Here is a 24137-nt window from a genome sequence, read left to right as displayed (position 1 = left end):
TTTTACTCTCTCTTTTGCGCTTTAGGCAATTGTATACGTCACCTAGAGGGGGGGCTGCTCTACTTGAACACATCCAGCGGCCTGCCTAAATGGTCTGGCTACATTCACATATTTAATGGTGAATACAGCAGTGAGTTTGCCATACCATCCCTTCTAGAGGGGAGAAGCAGGAAGCTACAACTCTGGGTTATTACAGGTTAAACCTGCTGGCCACTCGTTGGCCACATTCCTGTGCCATAAAATGGCCCAGTGACACACCACTGTCGCTAAACGGCACTGGGGCGCTAATCGCCATTGGCTGAGGAACTGTCTTGTCCAGACATGGGCTGGCAGAAAACGCTACTGCCACCGTCTGTCAGACGAGTGTCATTGTCCTCAGGAAGGTCCCCCACTCACACAGTGTGTAGCAGCCACATTCTGGGATCTTATCTGTGTTATATTTAGGGCTGGTATCTGTGTTCTGGGGCCATCACAGCCAGGGTGTCCGCACATGTGTGTCCGTCTACATTACCAGCCTGTTTGCTCCTGCAGCCAGGCTGGGGCCGTAACAGGCGGGGCGTCTGCACATGTGTGTCTGTCTGTATTGCCTGTGGCATGTCTGTCTGAGTTTCTGGTCCATCTGAGGTGGGACACGTGTGAGCAGACAAATTAATGGGAGTTTACAGCAAGGTGTGACTAAGGGAGTATTGGCAATGTGGAGCCAGCAAAGAGGCTATCGCTTCTCATCTGAGTGCCCCCCCTCCGGCATGGCATTGGGGGGAGGGGGCTGACTGATGTGAGAGCTGGATCAGATAAGAGTGTAAGGAACAGGCCTGAGACTGCAGGGGCCAGAGACACGGCACAGGGGGCCATGATTACCCAAGAGGCTCTGCTTTCAGGCTAGGAATTTGTTTGGATGGAAAATAGCAGCCTGAGTAAAAGCCAAGTTACACACACACACACACACAAAAATACACATATGAAACATAGGAAACCGGTCCCCATAAGGGAAAAAAACTGATATTTTTCACATTATGGGGACATTTGTGTCCCCATAAGGAAAGGTATACCCGCTCACACACACACACACACACACACACACACACACAAGCGGACAAATAAAACTAAACACACAGAGAGGAGAACACAAAGCAGGCACACACAGTGACACGTTCAGAGATACAGATGCCAGAGATACAGAGGCGGTCACACACTGAAACAGTATGTACAATGTTAAAAGCATGTAAAACATTGCAGCCATGTAAAAGACCCAAGAAGGAACTTTGAAGGAACTCACATCAAGTGAATCTTCGTTAATGATGATGAGGGACATGCCATGGGACACTAGCCGGCAGGAGTATCCTGAAAGACAGGGAGGAGAGTTGAGAGAGTGAGACAGGCTCCAGATTTCAATGTTTGTGTCTCTGCATGTGAGACGCACCAATGTTGACTGCCGTCTCCTGCTTGTCCCCGGTCAGCACCCAGATGCGAATGTCGGCTTTCATGAGGGTGGAGATGGTCTCTGGGACTCCGGCCTGAAGCTGGTCCTCGATGGCTGTGGCTCCCAGCAGCAGGAGGTTCTGGGGGAGAGAAATGGGGACAAAGCTGTGACAGAGCACATATGAAACACATAGACAGGCATGTACATATACAGACAGACACACACACACACACACACCCACACGCACATGTAGGGTATACCTATCCTTATGGGGCCCGCTCATTCACTTCTATGGGAAAAATGCTAACGCTAACTATGACAACCTTAACTCCCACCCTGCCCTAACCATAACCATAAGTAACCAAGCAAAATACAAAATATGAGTTTTTGCATTTTTAGTTTTTTTATAGCAGTCACCGATTTTTATAAAATAGAGTTTTAGGACCGGTTTCCTGGTCCCCATAAGAGAAAAAAACAGATATCACGTTATGGGGACATTGTGTCCCCATAAGGATAGGTATACCCGCTCACACACACACACACAAATACAGATAGACATACAGAGGGCAAGAATACATAAAAATGTACTTTGATACAAAATACAAATTAATTATGAAGTCAAATACAAATCACAAACCAGCATTTGCAATTTAAAATGTGTGTTTCTAATATGTGTATCAAAAATACTGCCCATCCCTGCAGACACATACATATACAGACTTGCACTTATACACATAAACAGACCAGTATACATGCACACACTTACACAAATAAGGATGCAGAAACTCTCCCATAAACATGAACATCCATGACACCCTGAAAGAGGCTTGCTTGTGCCCTCTGGTGACCTGTTTATTTCAATGCAGACTGGGCCATTCACCCATCCTCCTGCCCTGTGTACGAGCACTGATTAGTAGCTAAACACTAAGCCACAGGGAAGCCTGTGCCTTGGATGAGGAGTCAGGTGAGTGCATGAGCTAAATGTCTGATAAGGTCAAGCATGTTCATGTACAGCAAAGATTCAAAACGATTAGTTTTAAATACTCCCCACTGAAAAGATGGAAGGTGGGAGTCAGCTGACAGTCATGTGATGGTCAGTTGATGGACATGTGACAGACAGGTGATATTGCCTACCTTCTCCAGCTGCTCATAGCACTCTTCTAGTTTCTGTGCCCGGTCCTTGAGCACAGTACTGGTCTGAGTGTACGCTTTCAGCCACTCCTGGTACTCTCCCTCCTCAAGATCCACATATGCAAAACACAGAGTTCTCAGACCTAGTGATACAGGGTACACAATGAGCATGCTCAGTCAAAGAGTGGCAGTGACCACGCCTCTGAGAGAAAGAGAAGCAGTATAGGCACCGTGGGGGCAGGGGACAGGTACAGAGAAAGTGAGAGAGAGAATGAGGCCACAGTGCACTGAGCACCGAGAGCAGGGCCGGATGCATACCTTCAGTAGCAAACTGTTCCAGGTGCGACACAGTGAGCTCTTTGTACCTGGAGTCCATAGCCAAGCGCTCGAAGATGACATTGTCCTAAAGTGACACAGCCAGGACACGCATCCCATCAGTGTGAAGTGGGATGCCGTCACCAAGACAACACCCATCATTTTCCGCTGTGTTCATCGTGTCATGTGACCAATGTGACAGTTCTGATCTATTCTGTGTGTGTCCTGCAGTTTACATTCCGTGTTTTACATGCGTTCCACCTCTCCCCTGTGCGCTCCATGTGCTGTATGACACTCCATTTTGAGCACTAGAGGGCACCACTTACTGCACCCTTGCAGTAGAGACGTAGCTTTCCGGTGGGGGTTCTGACAACCACAGACATGCGCTTGCGGTTACTGTGGGCACAGAAGAGTACAAAGTGATTAAGTTATGTGACTGCACATAATGATTAAATGGCAAACACAAACACACACCACACACACACACACACCTTTGTGGGGATTCTCCATTCATTTCTATGGGGAAAACTCTAATCCCAACATAACTACCTTAACCCCTACCCAGCCCCAACCTTAACCATGAGAAATCAAACAACATACGAGACTTTCAGAGCATTTTTTGTTTTCATTCACAGATCTTTGTGGGGACCTGAAACATGGTCTTCACAATGTTAAAAAAAGGTTTTTTATTACATTGTGGGGAACATTTGGTCCCCACAATGTAATATAAATATATTCCACAGACACACACACACGCACACAGCAGACACATAAAGATGGGCCAAAATCTCACCTGGAGAACTCGAGGACGTTGAGAAGCTCGTAGCTCTGCTCTCTTCCCCTCTGAAAGACAAACAGATACCAATCAGCCCTACGCCCATTCTGGAGCCAGGTCCCTCTGCCTGGTCTGACGAGCATCAGGGTACTGACCGCCTCAATGATCACACAGTGGGGGGTCCTTGCTGTGAAGACGAAGCCCAGGCCCTTTGCACCTTTCACCAGTGCACCTTCATCTGAGGAAGAGGAGGAGGGCTCTGGTAATCACACATGTACAGGCACATTTCTGTCTGCTGGTGAGAGTGTAAAAAGGTATTGGCTATGTGACAATGCCCCCACAAACCTGGGGAGGAGGCCTGGAAGATAATCTGCTCTCCATTATGCTCTGGGACGACTGTGTGACAGACCGCCATCATGGTAAGGAACTCGCATATCTGTGGTGATGTTGGCTGGAGAGGAGAGGAAAGGAAAGGAGAAGAGGAAGAGGAGAGGAGGAAGGGGAGAAGAGAGGAAAGAAAAGGAGAGGTGAGGAGAGGAGAGGAAGAAGGGGAAAGAATGAGTGAGCCTAGTTTCCACGGACTAGACACCCAGATCAGACCAATCACGCTGAGGGACCTACGTGGTTCTGTTCAATGTTCTGGATGAGAGTGGGGTCATCAAACTCCACAGAATTAAGGTTGCTAGACGGCAAATGGCTGGCAGGGAGAGACAGACAGGGAGAGACCATTCAAAAGACGCCCTTTAAAGGAATCTATCATACAATCACAACCTTGTAGTGCATGCTGCCTAATGACCAAACTCCAAAACAAGGATGGGCATGGTCATTTAACAACTAATCACAGTAACGAAGACCAGGGATGTCATTAGTGATTCTGGGCCCCATGAAGTTATATCATATTGGGCCCCCAATTCAGACCAATCCAATCATTTTCCAAATTTTTAAGACCCCTGTCACTCAGGGGTCTTTAGAATCACCCTAACCCCCCTGACAAAGACATACAGAACTGTCGGTGACAGGTGCCAGGATGCCTGGTCGGGGCAGCCACTACAGCTGAAATCCTGAGAGAAACCATCTATCACACACCTGAAGTCGTCCATGGAACGCTCGCAGTCTTGCTCTGGGAAGTGTCTGCAGAAACATGCACTGGTCATGGTATGTGCACACACACACACACACACACACACAGCAGTGCACACATTCAGGCATGCAGATAAGCACACATACACAAACTGACACATGCCAGACCTATCTGTGCTGTACATCTATTTAGGTTGATAAAAAAAATCAAAGACTAAAAGACTAAAAACCTCTTCTTTGGCAGGGTGACCAATGACATTCTGACTTACTAAACAGTCCAAAGCTTTGCTGTGGAGCAGTGGAACGCTTCTCTCACTCACCCGTATGTGATGCCGGCGATGGTGCACTTTTTGAAGTGCATGACATTGCATGTGAGGGTTCCTGTCTTGTCAGAGAACAGGTACTTTACCTGAGGAACAGAGGAGGGCTTAGTGTGAACGTTTTTCCATATGAAGACAACAAGTCCATGACCATACAAGGCGGCTCCCTCGCTGTCTGATGGGCCTGATACTGTATGAGGCGGCTCCCTCTCTGGCTGATAGGCCTGTTACTGTATGAGGCAGCTCCCTCTCTGTCTGACAGGCCTGTTACTGTATGAGGCGGCTCCCTCTCTGTCTGATGGGCCTGTTACAGAATGAAGCGGCTTCCTCTCTGTCCGACAAGCCTGTTACCGTATGAGGCGGCTCCCTCTCTGGCTGATAGGCCTGTTACTGTATGAGGCGGCTCCCTCTCTGTCTGATGGGCCTGTTACAGAATGAAGCGGCTTCCTCTCTGTCCGACAAGCCTGTTACCGTATGAGGCGGCTCCCTCTCTGGCTGATAGGCCTGTTACCGTATGAGGCGGCTCCCTCTCTGGCTGATGGGCCTGTTACTGTATGAGGCGGCTCCTTCTCACCTGCCCCAGCTCCTCGTTCAGATTAGAAGTCCTTGCCATTGCAGGCATGTCCATTTCTGTGTAATACATCTCCATATCCTGGAGGAGAGTGGAGAATGGACAGGGAAATGAAGGAGCAGAAAGAACACCACACACACTCACACACACACACACACACACACACTCACCCAGTTAATAAAAAGTGCCTGTGTGAAGCGGACCACCTCCAAAGTCACCAGCAGGCTGATGGGGATCAGGTTATTGTAGAGGATGATGAAAGTCAGCAGGTTGTACATAAAGTTAGTAGAGATGTCACCTGCAGATAGAATGGCAGACAGACAGACACTTTGGGACCTCATAGAGGGAATGGTTATCAAGCGTGTGGCTCTTTATCTGTGTAAACTCACCTGCGCGAGACAAGTACCAACAGGCCTCGTCGGTGTGCTGCTTGTTCCAGATGGCAGCACCCACTGAGCTCACCAGCGCCATCACCAGGAGAATACAGAACAGCACCAGGATCTGCACATTGGTCACACGCTCTACATTGGATCGTTTCAGGGGAGCCTTTGTTGAGTTCTGAAGCAAGAAGGTGTCTGCAGTTACAGCTAGCCTGCACCAGATGGCAGTCATCGCAGTTTCCACATTCAGCTTCTTAATTTCAAATTAATCTTTAATTAGATTTATGCTATCAACTCATCTATCCTACTGAATATAGAAAACTTCAGGTAGTATACCTATATAAAAACCATGTAAAAACAAACAGCAAGGAGGATTACACATAAACACAAACAAAAACTATACTGCCCAGAGAACAACTTGTGAATTGATATAATGGTAATTCTTACTGATGCCTAATCATTTGTTTGAGAACTTTTAAACTTGACATACCTGCATGAGTTTGGAGTCGTGTCCGGTGTAAACTACGATCCCCACAACCCACTGTGTGTTTCTGAGCTGAGCACCACGCAGCAACACCTGGTCTGGCCCCAAGGGAACTGGACTGAAACACAGAAAGGCTTTAGTTCAGAAATGGATTACATACAATAAGGTGTGGAACTGTGCAGTGGGTTGTGAAAGTGCATAGTATAGTACAGTAGGTTGTGTGGGTGTACAGTGTATAGGTGTGAAATAGGGTGAGCAGTAGTGTGTGTAGGTGTGAAGTAGAGTGTGTAAGTATACAGTGTGTAGGTGTGAAGTAGGGTGAACAGTAAGGTGTGTGCAGGTGCATAGGGGGTGTGTAAGTGTACAGTGTATAGGTGTAAAGTAGGGTGAGTAGTAAGGTGTATAGGTGTATAGTAGTGTGTGCAGGGGCACAGTAGGGTGTGTAAGTATACAGTGTATAGGTGTGAAGTAGGGTGAGCAATAGGGTATGCAGGTGCACAGTAGATGTACATTAGGGTCTGTAGGTGCACATTAAGGTGTGCAGTTGCACAATAGGTATGGAGCAGGGTTTGTAGGTGTACAGTAGGGTGTGAAGGTGTGCAGTAGGGTGTACAGTAGAGTGAGTAGGTATACAGCAGGTTGTGCAGTTGTACTTTTTTGGGGGCGCCTGACTCTTGAACTGCTGCTCCCGTCTTTGTTGATTTTGTACGTTAAAATGTGGATTCACCCTCTTATAGAATTAGTTTTACTCGCACTGAGCTTCTGAGCATTAAGGAGTCAGTTCAACCTAAATTATCTCCTGTGTTTATTTGTGAGGTAGTGGATTTTATGTGTTAGACTCCACCAAATGAATGCAAGGACAACGAATGTCAACTGCGCTCCTCCATCAGGCACTTTAGTTCGCTGGACACGCAGAGGCTTCGGTGCTGCACTCCTGGCAAGTTGCCTCTCGAATGTCTGCTCTCTTTCAGCCAAGATGGGTGAACTTTCACTTCTGATTAGAACTAAAAAGGATTATGGATGTATTTCAGCTTTTTCCTTTGTCAAAAAACGTGGCTCAATTCAGCTTTACCGGACAACATTGTCTGGTTACCAGTTATTCAAAGCAGATCGGAACAATGCGGTAAATCACGTGGCAGCAGCGTGTGCATGTTTACACACAACAATGATGCATGGACACATTCACAATCTCTTCATATTCTTCCACAGATTTAGAGACACTTTTTGTTCACTGCAAGCCCTTCTATCTACCCAGAGAATTCCACTCTGTTATCCTGTCTGGAATTTACATTCCACCAGGCACAAATGCTTACATTGCATGACAATTGCTGGTCGACCAAATCGACAATCTGGAAAACAAATACCTCAGCACTGTGCAAACTCTTCACAAAACAGAACACCAGGAAAGCAGCAGGCCCTGATGGTGTATCACTTGCCACCTTAAGGCACTGCACAGACCTGTTAGCCCCTGTCTCCACTGGGATATTCAACACCTCCCTGCAGTCTTGCAAGGTCCCAAACTACTTCAAGGTTGCTGCTATTGTTTCGGGTCCCAAGAAAGACAAGATTACTGGCCTCTATGACTACTGACTAGTCACGTTGACGTCAGTGGTCATGAAAATCTTTGAATGTCTGATGTTGGCATATCTCAAGGATATCAGTGACCCCCTCCTTGAGCCTCTCCAATTTGCCTACAGGAGTAACTGATCAGTGGATGATGCAGTCAACTTATACCTGAGTTTCCCCTTGGGGCTGTGTCCTCTCACTCCTCCTGTTTTCACTATACACAAATGACTGCACATCCCAGGACAGCTCTACCAAAATCCTGAAGCTCACGGATGACACAACTACACTGGGCCTCATCTCTAACAACAACAAAACCAGCTATTGTGAAGTTGAATCTCTTGTGGCTTGGTGTGCTCACAACAAGCTCAATGCTCAATGCTACCAAGACTGTGTTGGCTGCCGACTTCCATCCTTAACTGTTCACTGCTAGTGAAAAAAAGGAGAGCAGTGAAGACTGCAGCAGACTTCACACACCCAAGCAACCATCTTTTCATGAAACTGCCGTCAGAAAGATGTTATCACCTCCCGAGCTACTCACCATCTGCACAGCCTCTTCCCTGAAGCCATCAGTCTCCTTAATTAATTACCCATCCATCCATTTTCCAAATCGCTTATCCTTTTGAGTCATGGGGGGTCTGGAGCCTATCCCGGAAGCAATGGGCACAAGGTAGGGAACAACCCAGGATGGGGGGCCAAGCCCATTGCAGGGCACACTCACACACCATTCACTCACACATGCACTCCTACACGCAATTTTGCAAGTCTAATTAGCCTCAGCATGTCTTTGGACTGTGTAGGGAAACCGGAGTACCCGGAGGAAACCCCACGATGACATGGGGAGAACATGCAAACTCCACACACATGTGACCCAGGTGGAGACTCGAACCTAGGTCCCACAGGTGTGAGGCAACAGTGCTAACCACTGCACCACCATTCCGCCCCTTAATTAATTAATTGATAAATAAATAAAAATACTTATCTAAAATTGCCATACATATAGCAAGATGACTTCCATCTATTGCACTTCATCTTGACTGTTGATTATGCTGCACACTTGTTTCTTTGTACATTACACACATATACCCACTACCAAGTGCAAACTGCAGTTGTTGCACTGTTAGGAGTGTTGTTTGTACCATATTGTCTATTTGCACTCTATGTATGTATGTTCTGAGTGCTGGGGGTGAACAGTGAACAGGTGTGCAGTAGAATGTGTAGGTGCACAGTAGGGTGTACAGTAGGGTGTGTAGGTATGCAGTAAGGTGTGTAGTTGCACAGAAAGACAACAGTAGGGTGTGTAGGTGTCCAGTAGGGCGTGAAGGTGGGCAGCATGGTGTGCAGTGTAACTTTTTGGTTGAACAGCATGCAGACCTGTTAGAATCTTATATACCTGGATCACGTCCCTCCTTAATCTCCTTTGCTCGAGGCTGAACAGATTCAGCTCAGCTAACCTCTCTTCTTGAGACATTCTTCTAAGATCAGGAAAGATTTTTGTAGCCCTGTGTTGTACCCTTTCTAAGGCATCAATGTCCTTTTTAAGGTAATTTGACCAAACCTGCACACAATATTCTAGGAGAGGCCGTACTAAGGAATTGTACAGTCTTATCATCACCTTCCTTGATTTAAACTCCACATACTTGTATGTGGATGTAACCCAACATCCTATTGGCCTTTTTAATTGCTTCCCCACACTGGTGAGAGTGGGACTTGGACGCATCAACATACAGACCAAGGTCTTTCCCACAATCAGCTTCCTTTATTTCAGTGGAACTCATAAAATATCTGTACTTTATATTTCTGTTCCCTGCATGGATTACCTTACATTTGTCTACATTAAATTTCATCTACCAGCCCAGTCGCTAATTAAATCAGGATTCAGCTGTAGCCTCTGTGCTGCTAGTTCAGTATCTGCTACACCACCCACCTTGGTGTTGTCTGCTAAATTTACCAGTTTACTGTATATATTGGTGTCAATATAGTTTATGTAAATTAGGAATAACAGTGGCCCTAAACTTGAACCCTGCGGTACCCCACTATGAACACAGGCCCACTGAGACATTGTGCCTCTAATAACTAATCACTACTTCCCATCTGTTAATCAGCTTTCAATCCAAGTTCTTAAAATTGCTGTTGCTTTGACCTTAAGCATGAGCCATTTGTAGGGCACAACATCAAAGGCCTTCTGGAAATCTAAGTATATCGCATTGTATGCGTTTTTATGATCAATTTCAATTGCAGCTTCCTCAAAGAATTCAAGCAGATTAGTTAAACACGATCTACCTCTCCTAAATCCACGTTATCTATCCCTCACATGGTTATTTGAATCAAGGTAATCTACCATTTTTGTCTGTATTATAGCTTCCATTACTTTTCCAGTTATGCAAGTTAAACTAATTGGCTTATAGTTTAATGGATTACTTCAATCCCCTTTTTAATAGGGTGTTATATTAGCATGCTTCCAATCAGAAGGTACCACACCAGCAGATAAGGATTTCTGAAATTTTAAGTTTAAGGTTGACAAATAATATCACTGATCATTTTTAAAACTGTAGGTAAAGATGCCATCAAGACCCTGCCATTTATTTATTTTGAGCTTAACTAGGCTTTGCAGCACATTATCTTCCATTATACATATATCGGTTATGTGGGTGTGCAGTAGGTGTGCAGGCACATAGTAGGATATGTAGGTTTGCAGTAGGGTGTACAGTCGAGTGTGTAAGTATACAGTAATGTGTACAGTAGGGTGCACAATAGGGTCTAGAAACTCTACTTGTGGTTGTCCAAGAATAGGGTCCCTGTAAAGTCATAGAGGTGACGGTTTGGCCCTTCACACTCCAGCCTTCCTGACAATCCCGTCAGCTCATCCAAGGACTGAGCACTGGCAGTTAGAGACAGTCCCTACAAGAGACACACAGACACACATTCAAAGGCAGTGAGAGACTGTGTACAGCACCCTCACATGCAGACACACACATACCTCGTTTCCACCATCACGGAGCCAGTGCTGGTGTCAGTGCTGTTTCTTGTTTGGTGCCTTTTGAGTACCCGCCCACATTTACACCGGTTTCAAAAAAGAGCGAAACAGAATGTTACGCAGGTTGAAGTGAGAGTAAAGTCAGGGTCCTTATGAATTCCATTTTTTTGGATTAATTTTGATCTGTTTTGGATTTTAATTTTGGATTCTATTTTTTTTTATAAGCTGTTGAACTGAAAAAAATGTATCTTTAAGTCTCATACTTATCAGAATTTGACTTCTTGTATCCACTTCGGTCTCCTTAAAGGCTGTATTTCTCCCAAGTCAGTATGTGTAAGTGAGTTTGTCTTCACTTACTGTTTTACTGCTGTCCTTTTAAGGATGTGCAATAGAAGAATCTGTTAAAAATCAAACTTGTCTGTCCACCTCATGATCTCTGCCACCCTAATACCACAATATTCTATTTATTTGACTTGCAACATGTGTATTATTATTAATCAGGCTGTCACACTGTGTTTTGTGTTCCTGCCTAATCTTTATCTCCCCATTTTGACCCCTCATGGTCTGTTTGATTTTCCCCATCTGTGTTGTGATTTCCTTTATCAAAGCCCCTTTGATTTCCCCCGATGCCTGCCTTCACCTCTGCCCTCGCCCTAAACATGACAAAGCCTGTTTTGTTTTCCAGAGAATAAAAAAATATGCAATGCTATTCCGCTAATAAGTGCTGACAAGTTGTTTCACTGCAGGCACCGGTGGTATTAGACAAAAAATTATCGATTGAATTTTCCAGCTATATGGAAGATTTGGACACAATAGCCAGTCCCACTTTCGTCGATATTAAGGTTCCAAATTCTGAGGCTAGCTTTTCTGTGGTGCTGTGCTGGATCCGTTTCTTTCCTGGCCCAGGGCCGTTTTTTTAAAGTCTGAAACACATAGAACTAATTCTTAACTGGGAAAAAGCCCAGCACTGGCCCAGACACTGCGTCGGTGGAAACAGGGTAACAGAGACAGTGAGAGAGACTGCGTAGAGCACCCTCACACACAGACACACACACAGAAGCAGCAAGAGACTGTGTACAGCACCCTCACACACACACATACCGCCTGTCAGATCCCCCACCTGTCGGATCTTCAGGTTGGTCTCTCCATCCAGGTTGGAGGTCTCCGTATAGCACATGGCCTGGGGCTCACTGTAGGGGTGCAGGGAGTCAAAGAACTGGCTTCATCTAAAACATTAAACCATTGCCAAGCCCCATGGGAATGTGTCCGTTTGTTACAGCAGTACAGTGGGTTTCAGGTACTCCCACAATGCACCTGGCCGTGACACTAACCTGAATGGACTTACAGACACCGACTAAAGCAATACAGATAGCTTCAACTCAGTTTTCTTCCTGACACACACTTCCCTTCTAAAGATGCACACTAAAGCTGCAACTAACCTGGAGGACACTATGACCATGTCAGCAGGGAGATGCTGCCCATTGGTGACCCTCACCAAGTCTCCAACTGCCACCTGGTGGGAAAGCAGAAGGCTTAGACTTTAGAGGGACCAGGCATTTGCTGAAGTGCCGACTGCAGACCGGATCAAATTTGATCAGGATCATGGTTCATCTCTGGGTAAAGGGCTCTGTACTGGCAGGGTCTCTAATACACTGGAGGAAAGCCAGTGTAGACATTTGTAAAAATCATCATCTGTCTGCAAAGCCCACTGGTCCCAGACAAACACATGCACATGCACGATCACCTGGACGAAGGCATTATCAACGATATAATGAAACCCAGCTCATCCTGGCAGACATTGGCCAGTAGTACAGGATGCAGGAGCCCCACCTGCTTCCAGATGACAGTCTGCCAGGACCCACTCCGCAGTACTGAAATGGCACAAAGTACATAGTACGTTCACTCACTGGTCTGCGTGTCAGTGTCCACAGCACACACCATTACAGCAGCAACCAGGCCCTGCTGACACCACTGTGCCGCTTACCTGTTGTCTTCTTCTTGTTAACTGTGTTGTCAGCTTTGTGCCTCTTCTGTAGCAACAGAAAGGGTTTGGTTAGTTTTAAATCATACTTGATGAAAAGTTAAATGAGAGGGCTGGTGCACTCACATAGTCCTCAATGATCTCTTTGATGCCGGCCACTGTCAGGATGAAGATCAGCGGCACCAGTGTGGTATAGCGGCCTGTTGGAGACACATCTGGGATTTGCTGGGGAGAGGAACACAGACGTTACACATGATAGAACCTCCTGTGACAAGTAACACATCACATGGTTGACCAGGCATTCCGCACGCTCACAGACTCAAACAACCGTCAGCTACTCATTGCATACATTTCAAAGCAACTGGCAGTCTGTCATCCAAGCATTCCGCATGCTCACAGAGCAACGGCAATCTCATCCAGACATTCCACACGCTAACAGACTCACCGAAGCAACAGCTAGTCATCACAATTGCTTACAAAGCAAATGGCAGTCTGACATTCAGGCATTCCACATACTCACATAGTAACAAGCAGTCTCATCTAGGCACTCCTAGAGAGTAGTCGGGGAGTGTTTAAACTAGGGTCTGGGGGAACAACGAAGTTAAGAATAAAGGTGGGGAGCGCTGGAAAGCCCCCTGTTGAAATGAAACAAGGCAGGCACTGTAAAAGGTCTGATCTCTGCTGTCTATATTTAATGCAAAGAAACAATGCATTAGAAATGCATTAGAAAAAAAATACGAGACTTAGAGGCTTTAATTATATGATGTCATAGGAATAACAGAAACACGGCTGTGTGATAGTTATGGGGATGAATATAATTTAGAAGGTAGAGATTGGCAGGACAGTGGAGTAGTTATGTATGGTAAAAGGATATCTGCAGGCAAGGTAACTCCCTAATACAAGTAAAGCACAGAAGCTTAATGGGTAAAACTGGAAGCTGGAAACTCCTGGGATTTAATTATTGGTATATGTTATAGGGCACCTAATGTGCATGCAGCGGGAGGGGGGGATTTTGTATAAAAAGACATCAGGGGTATGAATAATAAAAATGATGTGGTTGTTATGGGTGACTTTAATCTACTGGGAACACAGTGGGACACAGTTATGGGATCTACAGCAAATGAACTCGACATGGTAGAAATGATACCAGACTGCTTTTTCACTCAGTTTGTGAAATTTCCCACCAGAGGAAAAGCCGTTCTGAGCCTTGTGTTTTCAGATAACCAGAACAGAATGAATAAACTTGAGGTTTTTGATCCACTTGGTGTGGGATTTTTTTTTAAAGCATATTACTACCAGCTCAATGAGAGTTCGTACTGGCAAAAGCCAACCTGGGAAAATACAGCCTTGGTGGTTTTCAACTGAAATTAAAAGGAGAGTGAAGAGGGAAAGGGGCTAATTCAAAAATCTCCATCTGCAGGTGTGGTATCCTCAGGCTGGAAGCATGATAATATAATGCCCATTTTCAAAGACAGAGACAGAAGTATCCACTCTGCGTATGCATACATGGAAACATTCATATTTTTCCATTCAAGCCGTGTACTTTGCACATGCGCACAACGTGTTGTATTTATATTTTTAGCAATAATAATGATTATTCGTATTATTATGATATTCCCTGCACACGTATCACAGTAGTGAGGTTTGTGTCCATTTATCTATGTTTTACAAATTCAGAGAGCCAGCTCACGGGGTTGCCAACTTCGGTCAGCTGGCTGGCATGAGATTCTCAATTCAAGACAAGTCTGCACTCACATACACACACATTTAAATGCATATAAGAGTTTTATTGTCTTGTAATAATCTGGAGGGTTTGCAAACTACCCCAATGCATGTCAAATGCATCCATGTTGGTATTTAAAGTGGACGCTATTGATCACGCTCAGTGTGTCCAGAGCTGCTCATACACCATTCCGCGGACACAAATTTGGAGTGCAGCAGCTGTTCATCTGTAGAGGCACACAATGACTTCAAAAGCGTCATAAATGTTTCAGCGGACATGTACGCGTGTGGTGCAAGTATGAACCAGCCTTAAGGGGTGACATGATCCAATTATACAAAATTCTAACAGATCTAGATGCTGTCGATCCAAATTGGTGTTTCAAAATAAATTCTAAGTCAAGAACTCATGGCCCCAGTTAAAAATTAATAGGGGGAAAAATTATGTTAATTTAAAAAAAAAACTTTAGTCTGGATCTGAGAAAGAACTTCTTCTTACAGAATGTAATTAGATTATGGAATAGTCTGCCCAAAGGAATAGTGCAAGCTAAAACCCTAGATTCCTTCAAATCTGAACTTGACAAAATCTTGTCAAATTTAAAGCATTGCTTTAATTCCCTCCATGCAAGCTCGATCAGCTGAATGGCCTCTTCTCATTTGTAATTTTCTTATGGACTTTTGTTCTACACGCTCACAGATCAACCATCATTTCTGTAATCCAGGAATTGCACATGCTCACAGAGGGACCATCGGTCTGTCATCTAGGTATAATACACACTCACAGAGACAACAAGAAGCACAAGTCACTGGATGTCACCCTGTGTGTGTCTCTCTAACAGAGAGGGAGCACATGTTGTTCCGGCCTGATGGAGAGCAGACACGGGGCTCACTAACAGGGTGTATGATTCCCTCAAGCTCCCTGCTCTCCCCTGTTTATACTTTCTGGCTCCATGTTTAGGAAATCATGGCCTGTTTTATTGCCATGGCAATAAGATCAATTCAGAGGGCAGCCTTCAACCCCCCAGTCAGTTCTCCATTCAGCTCCCCATTCCAGCCTATTGACTACTATTTACAGTCATCATCACTGAAGTGTATCTCATCTCACCAGTACCAGTTAGCTTACAGACTTTTATTAGTCTCATTACCGTTAACATGCTGGATCCTTCATCCTGTTGGGTTCAATAATACTTACAGGCAGCTTTGTTACTCATACATATGCACAGATACAAACACACATGCTCCACTTGGGTCACGGATAGAGGTTTAGGGTTAAAACACCTGGCTGTACCTGCATTAGGGCGATGAACAGGAAGAAGGCGTTGGCTGCACGGCGAATCTGCTCATAGAGGAAACGTGGCAGGAATGACAAGATCCCGTACTTTGTAGTGCTAATGGAGAGAAACAGAGAGAGAGATGTGCACATCACCCTTTCACCCTTCCTCACACCAGCTGGAAGTCTAACTGTCTCGAAGTAGAATAAGCTCGCGCACACACACACATACACGTTCACCCACACACCAAGTTTGGACAGAAGGGGGTCATCTGTGCCTACACACGCTGACTCTCCAACCCCCTGTTTCAGACTCAAATCAAATGCCTAAAAATAGGCTGGGCTGAGACCTTGGTGGCCAACATCATCAGTCAGTCTCTCTGTTTTACCTGAGCACTTCGGGCTACAAATAGCACAGAAAACCTTTATGCTAGTCCTTTTAAGCACTAATTAAAAAAACTGCTTTCGATATCGACCCATGACCTTGCAGCTGTGACCGTGTGAAGTCTGAAAGGACGATGAAGATGATGAGGAAGCGTTTCTTTTAGAAAGTTTACTGATTATGTGGAAAATGCCCCACAACTGGTCATCATATTGCTTGCTGCTTTTACATGGTTAGGAAATGAGAACATGCAACTGTATTGTGAAATATACATTTCCCTACAACTTACCGCTGTGCCTCAGTGCTCAGGATTGGCCGTTGGCAGCTAACTCTATGAAATGATGATGACCCTGAGCTGGACTTAATTGTGCTCCAGCACTGTTTAGGAGCATCTCCCATTACCTCTGACTGCCTATCACTGAAAGCCAAGACCATCTTGTGCACAGCCGATAAGGGGCATCTAGCACTCTGCTGTCTGTCTATAGTCACACGACAGGCATGCGTAGCACAGACACAGAGCAGCACGCGTGTAAAGTATCAATGTTGCTGACACCAATTCTGTGATCAAGCAGAGAAGATAAAAACTCAATAAGGATAATTAGCCAGAAGGGGACACCTAATCTCACCCCCTCAGCTAGCAGCCTGGGCCTTCACTGCTGGCTCTTAGTTGTGGGTTTGGGGATCTTAAACGCATTGCAAAGACCATACCTGGGTCCTGTATGTAACAGATATAGCACAGAGTGAAGGACAATGAGGAATAGATAAATCAGAGTTGAACCTAAAAAGACCAGAGTGGACAGAGGCCACAGTTAAGCATGGTGGGGGCCACACAGAGTACAGAGAATATTATAATCAGGAATGGATCAAACACCAAGTGAATTATGTTGGGAACAGTGATGTGCACAGACTTTTCAAGGGCCAAGTGCTCAAACTGGGGGGCGTGGCCAAGGCCCCCCTCGGTAAACAAACTAAAGAACAGAGTTTAGTGATGGAGGGTTAGAGCACAGTGTATACTGTGAAACGGTTAACATACAAAGCAGAGAATAGTTTGGAATAGATCAAGCACAGATTCTGGTACTGAATGGAAAAGCACAGCATGGAGAACAGCGTGGAATGAATAAAGTACAGAGAGGAATTTAGCAAGGAATGGATAAAGTGCGGAGTGGCATAAAGCCAGGGGCAGATCTTGATCAGAATGAGTCCTTGCTTTGTCAGAAATATGTCTTTACTTTCATCACCAGATCAATGAAGCATCTCCCCAAATGGATGTGCTAGAGCTCTCAGTGAGCCCTGCATGCCAGATCCAGTCCATGGTTAATGGCGTCTGTGCTGCCAGCCATATCGTTACAGACTGACAGCATATACACTAGGGATATGGGCAAATACACAACTCAGCCCTAATCTCATCGGCAAAACGAAAATAGACACTTTTAGGGCACAATTGATCCTTACAGGAAAATAAACAGATCAATCACTGGATCAGCTGTAAAGATAGAAGCTGAGAGCACTCAAACCCCAACTGAATGACCCTGAATCAAAGCGAACCTTAAAAATACATATCCAGTCCCTGGATAAGTCAAACTGGCTCCCAGTGAGCTGAGGCGAGGGCCCCGTTTCCACAATCAGAACCGGAGCACACACCACAGTGCTCAGTCGGATAGGTCCCATAAGGTGATCCGGTCCCCACAGAAAGGTTCCTTAGAGACTTGGTGCTGCTTTCATGTGACAGGCTGCTTCTACACGGTTCACTTACTACACAACAGCCTGTGTACAGATGAGTATCGGTCAGCTCATATCATATTTCACGATCAGTTTTCATTTTTTCCGGAGTTTCTCTCTGGGTGGCTGACCCACGTATAAGATAATTGTGTGTGTCCACAAAGTACAAAAATGCTGCGCTACTGTAGGCCACAAGGACCACAAGTACTAAACCATGACTGATCCGCGTGAGACCGCATACAGTACGATTCACACCACAAGCTACTGGCTACAGGACTTCAGCATAAGCGCGGCAGTTTGCCTGCACTTCCTGACACCGCAATAACACACGGAGCAAGCAGAACGAGCTATGTAAAAAGCTCTGTGACAAAACAATGCTCAGAGTTCACGGAAGCGTTCGCGATTTAACTTTGTAACATTGTGTCTTAATATTAATGCCGTTATTTTTCTATGTCCTCAAAAATCACATAACTGATAATTAGAAAAAAGTCAGCAAACAAAGGGGAAGCATTTAAATAGATTTTAAATAGGTTTTCGGAAAATACATGTGTGAAATAATATCAAATATTAATAATAATTATTATATTAATAATAAATACAATGACAACAATGATATAACAATAATAGCCGTCACTGTTATAGTTAGTTATTATTGACATTATTGTTGTTGTTGTTGTGATACTTCTACTTCTCATAAAACGAAGGCAGTAATATTTCGCTGAGATACGAAGATGATTCCATTTGATGCCGATACTTAGGTACCTCACATGGTTGTCGCAAAACTTCACCGTTTGCGGCTGGTTCAACAGGATCGTCCTCGCCGTCGCGTCTACCGGGTCTGCTTGCGACGTGGTGCCCGACATCTCATCATCTGCCTTGTGGTAGCCAGCCGACGAGCAGGAGGGTCCTGCGGGGTGATGGAGAGGAGACCGCGTGTGGTCAGAGATCTAAGTGAGACACGGGACGGGAGGGGGATGGAATATGGAAATGAGGGATGTGGTCCGCGTCCTGTGCACGGGGATGAAGGTGATGATGGTGGTGGTGGTGATGATGATGCGCGTCAGATTCACCGAGCAGCACGGACCGACGCCCCTGGACCCCACGGAGAAGCTGCTGATCCGGGCACAATGCTGTGTCAGACAGCTGGCACGCAGACACGCTCGGTGCGCTGCGTTCACGCTCCGCTCTAACTATCTCACAGACCCACGTCCCCTGATCAACAGCCTTTCCCAGCTGTGGCCGCACAGTGCCCATCTTTCTATGCGCTTATGTTTCCTTCACTTAGATCGCGCCCGCCTACATGCAGCGATGCGGTGCGCTGGCGGACGCTTCTCCATCATCGTCCCACATTGACAATGGGAGCCTGAGAGAGACCAGTTTAACCAGCTGGCTCTACGGAGCCCAGTTCTACTGTAGTTGACCCATCATTCGTCTACCCACCCTCGCCTCTTCCTCGCTATGTTTGCTCGGGTGACTGGGTCGCTCCGACTCATCGGGCCGGGTCCGTGTGCGTCCGATGTCCGGCGAGGATCAGAGCCGTTTGTGCAAGGAAGCGGAGACCCAGCGCCGTAGTTAAAGAGACAGGCGCAACCTCCGTGCTCAGGAGGTCGGCTTACGGCTTTAAATTAGTTATTAGTAAGAGGGTATTCCCAAATGATCATATTTCACAAATAAATTATATTTCATGTAAGAATTCACGGAGACCCACACCATTACAAACACAGACGATTAAAAATGAATGTACAACGTTTCAAGCTTGTAAATCATGTAAGCCAGCAAGGCATGCTATGGGCTGACTGGGGTTTCACGTTAAGTTCGACCAGAAAAAATGGACAGGAACTAAAATGCATGGGTATATAGGAAAATACAGAATGCACAGCCCAAAACTCCAAAAAGCATTATTCCTTATTTCCTATGTCGGTTCAGAAGCTCATTGGTGGTTACTCCGACTAACTACTGACTCGAAACAGATCCGATTCCAAGAGGGAGAGCAGGAGGCTCGCGGTACTTAAGACTGCGGTATGTTGGGCGTGATGCGGTCTCCATGTCATGCTCATAATTGTGCACATTTGCAGTTTGCAATACCAGCGTTTATTTTTGTGTTTCTGTTTTCAATATATTGTTCAAATGGTATATACAGGAATAGATGCAGAAAAACAAAACAAAAAATAAAATAACTGCCGAGTATTTTTCCCTACACCAAAAGGAAATTCTGCAGCACAGTACAATATATACCATACAAATAATCCACCATAAACTCTACATCACACCAGCAAACCCCTGTACAATACAGATCAGTAAATGAGAATACAACCACAGTAGTCTAAAAGACACCAGTAAAACACAGTACAGTATACACCACACCAGTAAGCTGCTGTACAGCCTAAAGCACACCAATAAACCGCCACATAGCCTACAACACACCAGTAAATCACAGTACAGACTAGACCACACCAGTGTGGTTACAGTACAATACAGACAAGCAAATGACAGTAGAGAATACACCCATGAACCACAGTACAGCCTACACCACACCAGCGAACCAGTAATACAGTTGTAGAGTAACTACAACAGACACCAGACACTTGTTATACACATCATTTAGTGTTAAATTATAATATGAAGATCTTCCTCCAGTTTACCTATTTACACCCGCAACCAATCCATGCAGTGGCTGTCCAAGGCCACGCCCACACAGAAAAAGGCATTACTCAAGCAGTTCTCCATGGCAGGTGAATTGCTGCTCTGTTGCCAAGGAACCTCCATGTCATCAGCTGAGTTTAGGCCTCTAAGGATAATCCCACAGGTTAGGCGTACGCGCACACACACAAACACACACGCACACACATACAGATTCGTGATTATATCTTTGTAGGGACTCTCCATTAATTTCTATTGGCAAAACTCTAATCCCAACATAACAACCCTAACCCCTACTCAGCCCAAACCATATGACTAAAAAGCCAAACAAAATACGAGACTATTGGCATTTTTTTTTTAATTTTGATTGCATTCACAGATCTTAGATCTAAAAAATGGTCCCCACAACGTCAAAATAACAGATTTTTATTACATTGTGGGGGACATTTGGTCCCCACAATGTAATATAAACATAATCCACACACACACACACACACACACACCCGCCTGCTAATCTCACTGGGATCAATACTGATATGCCTGCAGGGTGAACAGAATTTCCCACATGCTAAGAAAAAACAGCCTGACATGCTGTAGCTTGGAAAAGCATCTGTGCACACATGGCGTCCTGCTTCCCACATGCGTATTTGCATGTCCTTATATGTAAAGGTAGGCAGGTGTGTGGGTGTGTGTGTAAATGTTTATATGTAGGTGTTTTATTTCATGCATTTCCTATGCAACAGCAAACACTGGCAGAAGGCAGCATGCACTTGGGATGTCCAAGCAGCAGGGGGTGCCAATCTGTACAGCAAAACTCACTTTTATCAAACCTGTCTGTCATCCGGGAGCACATGGTGTCCCCTATGGGCGGGTCCTCGTCACGGGAGTCCTGGCTAATGGGAGTCAACACTAACTGCTCTGGAGCAGCCGGTCAGAGTGAAGCCACAGGAGAGAACAACAAACAAGGCAGGACATCAATGGGCGTATAAACACTGCAGCGGGTTCACTGCACAGAAAGGAGCTAGATCAGCGAGACACAAGAGTGGTCAGCAATATACAGGAGTCGTTGGCTAGTTACAGCAGCAGTCAGCTGGTTACAGGAATGGTCAGTGAGCTACAGGAGCAATTAACAAGTTACAGAAGCAGTTGGCGAGTAACAGGAGTGGTCAGTCAGTTAAAGAAGCAGTCAGTGAGTTACAGGAGCGGTCATGTCAGTGAGTCACAGGAGCAGTAGTGTTTTAATAAGTTACAGATGTGGTCTTGTGCTAGTCAGTGAAAGGAAAAGTCAGTGAGTTTCAGGAGCGATTATGTGTCAGAGAGTCCCTGGAGCAGTCAGTAAGGTACTGCAGCAGTTAGTGAATCTCAAGAGCTGCCAGTGAGTTACTGGAGCGATCAGCAAGTTACAGAAGTGGTCAGTGAGTTATGGGGTGGTTGAGCATCAGTAAGTTACAGGAGAATCAAGTGAGTATCAGGAGTGGTCTGCAAGTTACAGGGATGGTATGTTGGTGTATGTCAGTGAGTTGCAGGAGTGCTCAGCAAGTTACAGGTGCAGTCAATGAGTTACAGGAGTGATTGTGTTTCAGTGAGTGGTTGGTGTGTTACAGGAACAGTACATATCAGTAAATTACAGGAGTGGTTGGCAAGTTACTTGGGCAGTTAGTCAGTTACAGGAGTGGTCGTGCATCAGTGAGTTACAGGAACAGCAATTGAGTAACAGGAGCAGTTGGCGAGTTACAGGAGTGGGTGCATGTCACTGAGTTACAGGAGCAGTTGGTGAATTACATGAGCAGTCAGTAAGTTACCGTAGTGGTCGTGCATTAGTGAGTTACACGAGCAGCAAGTGAGTAATAGGATTACAGAGATACAGGAGTGGATGAGTGTCAGTGAGTTAGAGGAACAATCAGTGAGCAGTTGGCAAGTTCCAGGAGGGGCTGTGTATGAGTGAGTTACAGGAGTAGACACTGAGTTACAGAACTAGTCAGTAAGTTACAGGTGAAGTCATGCTTCAATGAGTTACAGGAGCAGTCAGTGAGTTACAAGAGCAGTCATTTGTCAGTGAGTTACAGGAGTGGCCAGAGAGTTACAGGAATGATTCTGTGTCAGCAGGTTACAGGAGTGGTCAGTCAGTTACAGAAGTGGTCGTTTGCCAGTGAGTCACAAAAGCAATCATAAGTCAGTGAGTTACAGGAGCAGTCAGTGAGTTACAAAAGCAGACATGTGCCAGTTAAATACAGGACCAGTTAGTGAGTAACAGGAGTAGTTGTGTGTTGCTGAGTTACAGGAGAGGTCAGTAAGTCATAGGACTGGTCATGTGTCAGTGAGTTACAGGACTGGTCAATTGTCAGTGAATTACAGGACCAATCAGTGAGTTACAGGATTAGTCATGTGTCAGCAAGTTACAGGAGTGGTCAGTCAGTTACAGGAACAGTCATGGTTAGTGAGTTACAGGACCAGTCAGTGAGTTATAGGAGTGGTCGTGTGTCAGCGAGTTACAAAAGCCGTCAGTCAATTACAGAACCGGTCAGTAAGTTGCAGGATAGGTCAATGAGTTACAGGAATCGTTGTGTGAGAATGAATTACAGGAGCTGTCATGTGTCAGTGAATTTCAGGGCCGGTCATTGAGTTACAGGAGCGGTCGTATGTCAGTGAGTTACTGGAGCAGTCAGTGAGTTACAGAAGCAGTCACGTGTCAGTGAGTTACAGGAGTGCTCTACACAGTATGTTTACATGGAACAGTATGTGAAGAATGCTACAATGCAGTAATGGCAGCCCTGCCCCCTTGAGGCCATGGAGTATCAGGACAAATAAAATGCTGCGTCACTGGCAATAACAGAAGGTCTACCTGCCTGAACAAAACAGAAATATCCAGATAACATCTCAAAGTTTTTATAAAAAAATAATCTAACTAAATATTTGAGTAATTTTATATATTTACATTTGCAATCTGCTTCATACACAAATTAATGACAGTAGCCAGAATACTGACCTGCAAAAAGCATTATGACACTCTTGACAAGGCAATTTAATATAAACCGATTCACTAAAAATCCACTTGCAAATATATTAACCAATTGCAGCATTGAGTGGTAATATCAAATATGTAAACAATAAATGACACTAAATTGGGGTGAAGAGTGTAGGACCCATTGGAACACTGTCACAGTAACGCCTCAGTATAACCCACTGGAACCGTCACGCCTCAGTATAAACCCACTGGAACACTGTCACTGTCACCAGTGGCGGTTCTATGGGGGGCAGTGCCCCAATGACCACACGCATGGCTCCCCCCGTGACCCCCCCCCCAAATATGTATGCTACTGTGGTCTGAAATAAATGTATTATTATTAGTAGTAGTATTATTATTCACATTTATATATGTGGGCTAAAATTTTGAGTGCTGGGAACAGGCA

General features: G+C 45.3%; 1 protein-coding gene across 4 annotated transcripts in view; it reads right to left on the bottom strand.

Moving 5' to 3' along the window:
- atp8a2 (ATPase phospholipid transporting 8A2) overlaps positions 1-24137 on the bottom strand; it is a 46943-nt gene that overhangs the window by 16727 nt on the left and 6079 nt on the right. Inside the window, exons 2-25 of one of the 4 annotated variants that reach the window (XM_049011099.1) lie at positions 21547-21645; positions 18850-18994; positions 16005-16104; positions 13124-13222; positions 13001-13046; positions 12847-12887; positions 12456-12529; positions 12137-12206; positions 10813-10940; positions 6483-6594; positions 6002-6170; positions 5783-5910; positions 5616-5693; positions 5042-5130; positions 4728-4772; positions 4263-4338; positions 3987-4092; positions 3797-3879; positions 3660-3709; positions 3193-3262; positions 2870-2954; positions 2555-2694; positions 1421-1559; positions 1277-1341 (exon numbers count right to left, since the gene is read on the bottom strand). In XM_049011099.1, coding sequence (XP_048867056.1) covers positions 1277-1341; positions 1421-1559; positions 2555-2694; positions 2870-2954; positions 3193-3262; positions 3660-3709; positions 3797-3879; positions 3987-4092; positions 4263-4338; positions 4728-4772; positions 5042-5130; positions 5616-5693; positions 5783-5910; positions 6002-6170; positions 6483-6594; positions 10813-10940; positions 12137-12206; positions 12456-12529; positions 12847-12887; positions 13001-13046; positions 13124-13222; positions 16005-16104; positions 18850-18994; positions 21547-21645 — 2237 coding nt within the window. Of the gene's footprint in view, positions 1-1276; positions 1342-1420; positions 1560-2554; positions 2695-2869; positions 2955-3192; positions 3263-3659; positions 3710-3796; positions 3880-3986; positions 4093-4262; positions 4339-4727; positions 4773-5041; positions 5131-5615; positions 5694-5782; positions 5911-6001; positions 6171-6482; positions 6595-10812; positions 10941-12136; positions 12207-12455; positions 12530-12846; positions 12888-13000; positions 13047-13123; positions 13223-16004; positions 16105-18849; positions 19035-21546; positions 21646-24137 lie in introns of all 4 variants that reach the window. The other 3 variants (XM_049011098.1, XM_049011101.1, XM_049011102.1) reach the window with 3 other exon arrangements.

The sequence above is a fragment of the Brienomyrus brachyistius genome, chromosome 4 (assembly GCF_023856365.1).
Source record: "Brienomyrus brachyistius isolate T26 chromosome 4, BBRACH_0.4, whole genome shotgun sequence".
NCBI lineage: Eukaryota > Metazoa > Chordata > Actinopteri > Osteoglossiformes > Mormyridae > Brienomyrus > Brienomyrus brachyistius.
Note: the sequence above shows the minus strand (reverse complement) of the source record. Positions and strands in the feature narration are given on the sequence as shown.